This window comes from Lineus longissimus, chromosome 18, assembly GCF_910592395.1.
Source record: "Lineus longissimus chromosome 18, tnLinLong1.2, whole genome shotgun sequence".
Classification (NCBI taxonomy): Eukaryota; Metazoa; Nemertea; class Pilidiophora; order Heteronemertea; family Lineidae; genus Lineus; species Lineus longissimus.
This window is the reverse complement of record NC_088325.1, coordinates 2,813,555-2,823,512: the sequence shown is the minus strand read 5'-3', so window position 1 is coordinate 2,823,512 and position 9,958 is coordinate 2,813,555. Positions and strand designations below refer to the sequence as shown.

The 9,958-nt window shown below is 43.3% G+C and overlaps 1 protein-coding gene across 1 annotated transcript; it reads right to left on the bottom strand.

The window, feature by feature from the left end:
* Nucleotides 1-484: 484 nt before the first annotated feature.
* On the bottom strand, nt 485-4,207 carry LOC135502614 (uncharacterized). Its single transcript, XM_064795564.1, has one exon. The coding sequence runs from the start codon at nt 4,205-4,207 to the stop codon at nt 485-487; it is 3,723 nt and encodes a 1,240-aa protein (XP_064651634.1).
* Between the last annotated feature and the right edge of the window lie 5,751 nt (nt 4,208-9,958).

The window sequence follows — 9,958 nt, the reverse complement described above, 5'->3', positions numbered from 1 at the left end:
CCCGTTATGGACCGAAGTATGAGTCCGGTTAATCCGGGCCCGGTGAGCGCTCAACGATCTGCGAAGTTAACAACAAGCAATCCTTATGCTAGATGTCCGAAATTAATGTGGATCTGCTGAATCCCGAAAGAACTTATATAAGTGATATACATTAATTCCGCGGTGATAAAAATACTAGTGCACACGTCTAACGAATAAAGTCCAAATTAACTGGTAACACGAGAAAAGAGCAAATTAAAATAGTTAAGAAACTCAGCCTGGGCAGCGCACGGCATGAACCCAACAATTGGGAAGCATTATTCTGGCTTGGAACCCAATTGCTGCGAAGATTCTAACCATCCAAATTTCCTCAAAACAACCACACTATGTCGAGTTATTATAATGTCCAAATAACCAAACGCAAGTTATCATCACAAAAGTTCAAGCGTAGGATGCTAGCGGAGCATCACCTAGCGCAATGTTCAAAGTCTGATTGTCTATTTCTTCACAACGAGTGGGCACAATCTAGTAATCGGACGGATATACTCCTGGCCATGACGTTGGCTAGACGCACTCCTGTAACTGCAGCCATCAGCTCGAGCCGGGGAATGCTAACGTTCTTCAGTGGAGCAACTTTAAACTTTGCAGCTACCATGCTGATCCCAATTTCTCCATCTGTATACTGGTACCTAAGATAGGCTACTGCCCCGTAGGCGAGTCTCGAGGCATCTGTAAATGTATGTAGGGCCATCTTCACGATATCTTCAACTGGCCTGTTGCGATAACACCGAGGGATGTGAATCTCGTTCACCCGCTGTAGCTCTCCTATCCACTGGTCAAGTCTAGTTTGGATATCATCTGGTAGGTCATCGTCCCATCCGATTCCACGTAAGCAGCATTCTTGCAGAGCTATCTTGCCCCGGATGACAACAGGGGCCAAGAATTGGAACGGATCAAAGATGGTTGCATTACGACTCAGAATCTGTCTCTTCGTGGTAATCGTCTGCTCGGTACTGCTTAAGATGAAGGTAAACGTGTCCGAAGCTGCATCCCATTCAACACCAAGGGTCTTCACACTGGGAAGTACCGACTCTTCCAGATTAACTCCAGATGCTTGCTCCGACTCGTCCAACCCTTCCAGAACAGCAAGTCTATTGCTGCACCAACGGCGGATTGTAAAACCAGCTGGTTTCAAAACGGCTTGTAGATCCTGGCGCATACGCCTGGCTTCATCATCATCTTCAAGGCTGTCGATTACGTCATCAATGTATATTGCTTTGAGAACAACCTCTGCTGCCTCCGGATACTGCTCTCGCATTGCCTCGGCTTGATGTTTTGTTACAAACTGCGCCAAAAACGGAGATGCTGCATCACCAAACACCAATCTGGTTGCTTCATAAACTTCAATGGGTGCTGTTGGATCGAGATGCCGCCACAACAGCCGGTGAAACTTCCTGTCCTTCTCCGCCATACTGACTTGATTAAACATCTCCTTTATATCTCCGATTAAGGCAACAGGCTTTAAGCGAAACTTCAGCAGGATCTCCAAGATATCTCGTTGCAGCTTCGGACCTGGGAACATCTTCTGGTTCAGACTTGTTCCTTCGTAGGCTGCTGCAGCATCATAAACGATGCGCACCTTCGTAGTTTGCTTATCATCCCGGATCACGGCAAAATGCGGCAGGTACCATCCTGGTTCTTGCGCTTTTTCCGATGATATCTTGGTGATGTATCCTTTCTCGACAGTCGCCTCAAATGCTTCTTTGTATCTTTTGGCTACTTCCGGTCTCCTCACCAGACTGGCTTCAAGTGATCTAAGTCTTCTTTCAGCCACTATTCTGTTATCTTTTAAATCCGGAGGGTCTTCACGCCAAGGAATCCCAACTTCGAACCGGTCTGGTAACTTCCTTATCGAACTCTTAGTTTTCTCAATCACCATCTTGTCTTCTGGAGTATGGATGTCCTCATGAACTTCTCCAATGACGTCATGGTCCCACAACTTTTGCAACTGCTGATCGGTTGACTCGTGTGTGGCATGAAAGCTCATCGTGAAGTTGGTGGTGGTCTGATGTACATTGATCAAGGGTAGAGGACCAACACACGTCCAACCAAGCGATGTTCTCCTTGCGACTGGCTCGCCGGGTTTTCCAATACGCTCCTCAAGGGCGATACCTAACTCTGGGTAGTCAGATCCTATCAAAACATCAACAGTCTTCCTACCCGATGCTGTAGGAAACTCCAAATCAGCAATATGGTCAAACTTAGTCTTGTGGTGGTTCCAATTCTGTATCGGTAGCTTTCTGCACATGTCACTCATCGTCCAGATCTTCATCTTCCGAACCGTGCTGCCATCTATACTCTCAAGCTGAACTTCTACTTTCTGGCTGTCCAGTGACACACAGTCAGCAATTGAAGCAATCTTCAAATTCTCCTCAGTTCCACTTATTCCCAGAGCTGTTACGACATCCGCTCGAACATAAGACGTGTCAGATCCTTCATCCAATAGGGCATTTATCAGCACTCTCTTTCCTCCTGGACCAACTAACCACACTGGAACCGTCCGCAGCACAACCTGTATGGGTACATTAGGCTGAAAATCACTGGTACCAAAGGAACTGTTGGCATTATTGGCAGGGTCGGCTTTTGACTTTGGTGACGGTCGGTCTTCATGAAGATGGAAATGGTGACTTTTACCACAGCCATTGACATTGCATGTGTTCCCGCGGGGGCAGTTTTTACCCATATGATTTCCCGCCAAACATCTGTAACATAACCTCTTTTCCTTTGCTAGGCTCCATCGCCTTGGCACGGCCGCCGACTTCCAAACAGGACAGTCCAACAATCTGTGTGTGGATCCACAGATGTAGCATTTCATGTTGGCTTTCGCAAGGTTCTTGGCTTCACCTGTAGTGTGGGATCTAGCTTTCCATTGCACATAATCCTGTGGCTTTCCACCTGCGGTGCGACCATCCTTCTTTGAACAGTCTTCCTCCGACGGCTTGGTGACTCCAAATACGGGATCGTTTGCCTCTCGCGCGACACGTTGTAGGAAATTTACAAGTTCCTGTATCCCTGGATAAACTTTATCCTTCACCACTTTATCCACTGCAAGCTTACGCCATCTGGACTTTAAAAACAGAGGTAGCCTCTCAACAACCTGTACGACCCTTGATCTCGTGTCGATTTCACCGATACAGTTCATTGCTTGTAAGGTTTCACTACAGCTTGACACCTCATCAGCCAAATCTTGCAGAGCCGTAGAATCAGTCCCCTTTATCACTGGACCTTCCGTCACGTGCTTTACACAAGCTTCAGATATCTGGTACTCATTACCGAATCGCTCCTTCAACAACTCCAGGGCTCGGATATAGCCTTTACGTGGATCCATAATGGCACACGGTTGAATCACAGCTGCAGCTTTACCCTTACAAAACTCAAACAGACAATTCAACTTGGCGCTATCATCAACGGTTGTGTCCCCAATGCAGCTATTGAAACGTCGCATAATCATCCAAAACTGTCTGGGATCTCCCGAAAATGTCATCATAGAGGTTTTCGGTAAAGCCATGGTATCCACCAATCGTTGTTGCCAATCACTGACATGACTGACCTGGGTGTCGGTCTTGGGCTGACGCTGAGGAGATTTTGGCTCTCTCCTTGACAACTCTGGTGAAACTTCAACCGCGGCTAGCGACCTCGACTTGGGATGGGGTGAGATGTCACTCATATTCATCATAGGTAAGTGCACTCGGGGGGTGCTTGATGCATCAGGTGACTGCAATAGTGGCCTCTTAGACTCAGACTGCATAACTGGCGATGACGTCTTTATGGCCTTCTCTTGTGGATTCGAAAAAGAAGTAGGCCTATGTTCTATAGGCTCGGTATGCCCGGTCGATAACGGCATTGCCTGTGAAACATGCTGCTCATCATCCTGAGACCGTAACTTGGCTGGTGGTTGCACTGGCATGCAGTGCCGCAATTTAGCCGTAAGCCTGGCCACCTCCAATCGGCTCTTCTCTAACTCGGATTGCATCTTGTCCATAAAATCCATATAGTCGGTGGCTGCCACATCACTGAGCAGCTGTAGCCCTGAAAACGTAGGTGGCTTTCTCTGCTTGCTGCTTCTATCCCCAAGATATGGGGACGACATCCTTTGCATAGCCCGGGCAGAATCTGCAACGCCATCTTCCGCCATCTCGTCCTCGAACTGATAATCCAATTCTGCCATCTTATAAATTACATTCACCGAGTATACACGATATGCATGTGATCATAATACTGATTTAACGAACGCCGCCTATCGATTTTTTGACAACAGTTTACAGATTACCATACCATCGCACAGTTTGTGGGAGAGAATCGGGCTGGTGTTCACACTCACTCTAGCAGGATACTCGAAAAGTCAGCCAACAAATCGAACACCACACGAATACACCGCAAAAACTCGGGGAAAGTTAGTCAGTGTTTTACGAAATTCCACAAATTAATGCGACAGAAGAAGTTCCAAGACAAATGTCAAATCGAACACCACAGCAAGTTTCTGTTCCAACGCAGTTTTCAACGATGAATCCTGAATATTGTCACTAAAGTCACACGTTTACAAACAGCCAATCATGCCAATATGCAGAATCAAAATACGGAACATCGAGTCACTAGCCACACGAATTTCCATCGAAACAAAGTCAAAATGTCAAGAAAATCTCGGCAAAGTCACAAATTCTCGAACAGCCTATAATCCAGCTTTCAGCGCGAACAGCACCGTCCCATACAAAAATGTACACAGCATGTACACAATACACAGTTCCGACAAATTTATGTCAAGATCCTCGTCACTTTGCGATCATCGATATTTTATCAAAAGTCAATTATCCGGTCGATAGAGACCATTTTATGTTTCTACGATTCCCTAGGCCCGCTACTTCGGCAACATAACACAAATGAATATCGAAAATAACACTTTTATTTCGCAGCAACTTCCAACAATTACAAAACGTTGTCTCTCGTCACAGCCTCCATCATTACAGCCTATTCCAAAATCATCGCCACAACATCTATCGATCTTTGAATGCGAGCTTGCTTTTTGCCTAAATCTACCTTACTGAATCAAATGATATGTGTCAGATGTCAATCTCTTGGTTAATGTTCGGAGATCCGAAGGAAGTCATTAATCGTTCGTGGCAAGGTGCTTTCTTGACATTGAAAGATATTTTCTGTTGCTTTATTGAAAAATTTTTGCTGGGTGCATATAAAACCTGGCATCAGCAACTCAGGTCAGAATTTGAGCTGCCCGTCTGTTTTGAGGTCTGAATAACCGGGGCGATGACGTCTGTTTGGTTATTTTCCTCACCCCACGCCCTCCCGCACTTATAAAACTTACTGACATGGTATGAAGTGGGAGGGCACACAATGGGAACCACACCGCCACAATGTTAATAGTATATATTTATATGATTCAGCTGGCGCAATTGATGTGCACGGCAAAGTCGCTTAACTCAGCTAATTTCCATGGATACAACCGAGAGGTTCTAATATAGTTACGAGTTCCTTTTCCGAAAGAGGCCATTGGATTAAGTCATAATTTTACAACGTTTTGAGTGAATTTGTTGACATGAAATTTGTACGGCCATGCATTTGATAATAATTGGTCGAACAGGTGGAGCCGATTGGTTTCCCTGGAAACGTTGTTACTTTGAGGACTCATATTTCTTGTCTTAAAAACCTTTCTGACGATTTATGAGGGTTTTGTATCATATGGCAAATTATTATTTTAAAATGTGTAAGCTTTTTTAAGTCATTTTTTTAAAGTTTGTACATGTATAAGAATATACAACTCGTCGCAATGTCAACATCAAACTTGGACTATATGTATGTATTTCTTGTTTCCCTCACTACAAGAGAGAAGAAATACCGAAATCTTTGAAACTACAAGCACCCATCGATAATATTGGATGCATATTTAAAGAATTCTCTCTCAAAATACAGCATTTAGTTTCAATCCGCACTCGATCGATGCAAGTGGGATGTCGGAGACAACATCTTGAAAAAAACATTATGTTTCTGTTGATCAATAAAGCGATTCGTATTCTCATTGCCTGAACCAGGGATAGTGTTTTGATAGTAGAGTGCCGCATTCCATAAAGCACGGTGTACCTTCGACTCCCGCGTCAGCTCGACCTTCGGTATTTGAGCACTTGCGACAACGCCTTTTAGCAGCAGTGCCTTTCAACACATTCGCCCCTCAAGAAGGTGACACCTCAGGAAGTAGAGTAACACAATTCATAAAGCACGGTGAACTATAGTCACCGGTGACTTCTCGACCCTCAATTTATGAGGCGGTCGCCTGGTCCACTGGGCCATCGGGATCGGTAGGTGAGCTATTGCGGTAACGTCGACGGCACATAAGTGATTACAGGAAGTACATATAGTATATAGTACCAAATTTCATAAAGCAGGGTGTACTTTCGACTCCGTGCAGTCGATTGGCTGAAATAGACCACTTGTTGTAAAGCGGTTTCCTGCTTGAGGGAAAACCCGAATTAACAAATTCTAATGAAAGTATACAAGGTGTTGCCACGGTGTGTTTTATTGTAATTCTTGTACATTTATAGCCGGCAATAATGCTTGTTATAAAATTGCATTATTTGTAAAATATCCGCACTATTTCGGCTTCACAGAAATAGTTCTGATGCTCTCACATGTTGAAATGTTGTTCTTTGAAAAAGCCAATCAGATCTTTGATTGAAATAGGTCAAGATGTTGGATGAATTAATGCAACGTTTATCAATACTGCCCAGTGGTCATGATCATGCCTTGTGTTTGATATAGTGGTTTCGTATATTTTCGGCAATAACTGACAATGGTCCCAACCCAAAGCAGGTTTTACAAGAAGGTTACACATGATCGAGAAATAATTCAGCCAAGTTTTGCTGATAAAAACATGCGGTCGAGGTGTCATTGCGCATTTGTTTGCTTTTTGGTGCTAAGTTGCAAAACTATTAATACCAGAGAGAATAATGGCGGCCATGTTTGCCGACTGCATAGTGAGAAGGCAACATGTTTGGAGAGGGAGGATGTAACGATTACTACAGGATGGCTTATGTATCAACAAGAGGTAAGGTTTTATCACATGCCAAAACTCGATCGTGGTTAAGCTAAAATCCGTCTCAAAGCCAAATATGATACTAATTGTGGCAGTAAATCATACCATCAGGCATTCCGTCCAGAAGTTTCTGGGTCCCTGGTTAAAGGCTCACTGTACTGTGGTAACAAGAATGAAAAGCAGTGCAGCGCTCATCTACTTACACTTTAACAACCGCTCTTTCAGGAAAAAAGAACCCAAACGTACAGAGTTTCTGAACCAGTTGTTTTCAAACCCCCCGTATCAGTCATTTTGATTAAATATGAAGCCAGGCTGTTTATCTTTGACGCCAATTCGAATTCGATACTATTTGTTCATCGACATGATAGAGGACTTGTTCATACCTTAAGAAATATACTTGTCTACCAACCTGAACAAAGGAATGTTTACGCACTCGTTCATAATGCGTCTGTTTCCTCTCGTTTTAGTGTGATGTTTGGAAATATTCACAACGGAAAATTATTGCTGCTCTACTACGAGCGCCGGGAAAGTGGATACAGACCGGTTGTACTTAAGTTGTTTGAGATATCAACTCGTCATTTTCACACAATAATCCTACCTCGTCATCACCCATGTTCAACTAAACATTGTATTTTTGGCATGCTGATTGTCTTGAAAAACATCTTTGTAATAGCTGGCACTGTCATAGGAAGCTATCGTCGTCCTTTTCTTTCCATATTTAATATAACTTGGATACGCGGCCAGAATGCGCTTTTTGAACTGAATAATTGGCAGGCTTTCTTACGCAATGCCCAAGGACGTTATTTCGTCAGTCGACGAGGTCATATCATATTCTATAAAAGGATAAAGAATGGATTCTCTGCACTCTATCGTGTCTTCCCTAAACCGAGAATGCGGTTGGAAGTTTTGTCGGTCCCGTATAAATATTTTTTCCGCTTTTCGAACTATCGAAAGGCATCAACGCTTTTATTTTTACATAAAAACAAAAACTTATTTTCCAGTGTAACATTTATCAGAGACATATGCTCTCCTCTGGCCCCTTTGAAAATTTTTACAAAGATTAATAAGGTGACCAATGTTTCGGTCAGAAATTGGCATATTGGGATACCGCGGAAACGAAGTAAATATCGAAAAGAACGCAGAATAGTAATGCTACCTAATAGCGTTCTATTATCACCCGTACGGACAATTGAAGATATGGGTAAAGGACAGAGCAAGGAGACAATAAAATACGCTAGGCGGTTTACGGCAGTGGGTTAGCAAAACGCTTCGAGAGGTTTGGCCATCTCAGAAATTAATAAAACCATTCGAGTAGGATTTCCGAGGAAGCAGATCACACAGAATCATCGAAGACCTATAGGCTATCAACTCGTCATTTTCACACAATAATCCTACCTCGTCATCACCCATGTTCAACTAAACATTGTATTTTTGGCGTGCCGATTGTCTTGAAAATCATCTTTGTAATAGCTGGCACTGTCATAGGAAGCTATCGTCGTCCTTTTCTTTCCATATTTAATATAACTTGGATACGCGGCCAGAATGCGCTTTTTGAACTGAATAATTGGCAGGGTTTCGAACGCAATGCCCAAGGACGTTATTTCGTCAGTCGACGAGGTCATATCATATTCTATAAAAGGATAAAGAATGGATACCCTGCACTCTATCGTGTCTTTCCTAAACCGAGAATGCGGTTGGAACTGTTGTTGGTCCCGTATATACAAACTTTTTACTTTTCGATCTATCGAAAGGCATCAACGCTTTTATTTTCACATATAAACAAAAACTTACTTTCCAGTGTAACATTTATCAGAGACATATGCTCTCCTCTGGCTCCTTTGAAAACTGTAACAAAGATTAATAAGGTGACCATTGTTTCGGTCAGTAATTGGCATATTGGGATACCGTGGAAACAACGTAACTATCGAAAAGAACGCAGACTAGTAATGCTACCTAATAGCGTTCTATTATCACCCGTACGGACAATTGAAGATATGGGTAAATCACAGAGCAAGGAGACAATAAAATACGCTAGGCGGTTTACGGCAGTGGGTTAGCAAAACGCTTCGAGAGGTTTGGCCATCTCAGAAATTAATAAAACCATTCGAGTAGGATTTCCGAGGAAGCAGATCACACAGAATCATCGAAGACCTATAGGCTATATCAATTGCTTGAGAAAACAACAACATCAACTAGAACTGAGAATTCACAAGCTGTAAATGCATGACTCCAGGGAGACTGGTGTGGGCGAACTAGTTGGAGTTGGTCTTGATAGTCGCAACGGAAATCTAAAGATGCCAACCGCGCCACGAGGAATGGAAAGTCTATAATTAATATTCATCAAACTTTGTGATTTCAGTTTTCTTCTGTTCTAGATTATTCTTAGACTCTTTCACCAGTCTCCTCCATTCACTCATTACAGAGACGAGTACTTGACGGCAATGAACTCGTCATGAACTCGATTTGGGGGCGTAAGATTCCGGTGTCCGGCCACGTGTTTTTCTGTGGGATGGGTAACCTCGATCCAGGTGAATAATCTGCAATACCAGAGCGTTTCGTATGGCAGTGCATCCACTGTAAGCACTGAAAATATATGGTTCGTCTCGGGTAAATCAATGAGGCTTCCTCGACCCTCTGCTTTGCGGCGGACAGGGTCGAGGTTTCTTGGACTAGATTATTCTTTAGGTCTCGCCAAGTTGTCTGCAGAGTCACATACAGTCACGTACAGTCGATCGGGTCATTATTTATATACACCCAATGGAAAATGTTCTATGAAGTCATATCTCGTAATTCAAATGCTTGCATTCGGATTTAGGGAAGATTTGGAATGCATTCATTACTTATTCAGCCTATTTGCTTATTTAGAGTAATTATTCAAAT

Bases quoted from the DNA above. Each gene is read 5' to 3' on its own strand.
- LOC135502614 (XM_064795564.1), bottom strand. From the start codon at position 4,207: ATGGCAGAATTGGATTATCAGTTCGAGGACGAGATGGCGGAAGATGGC.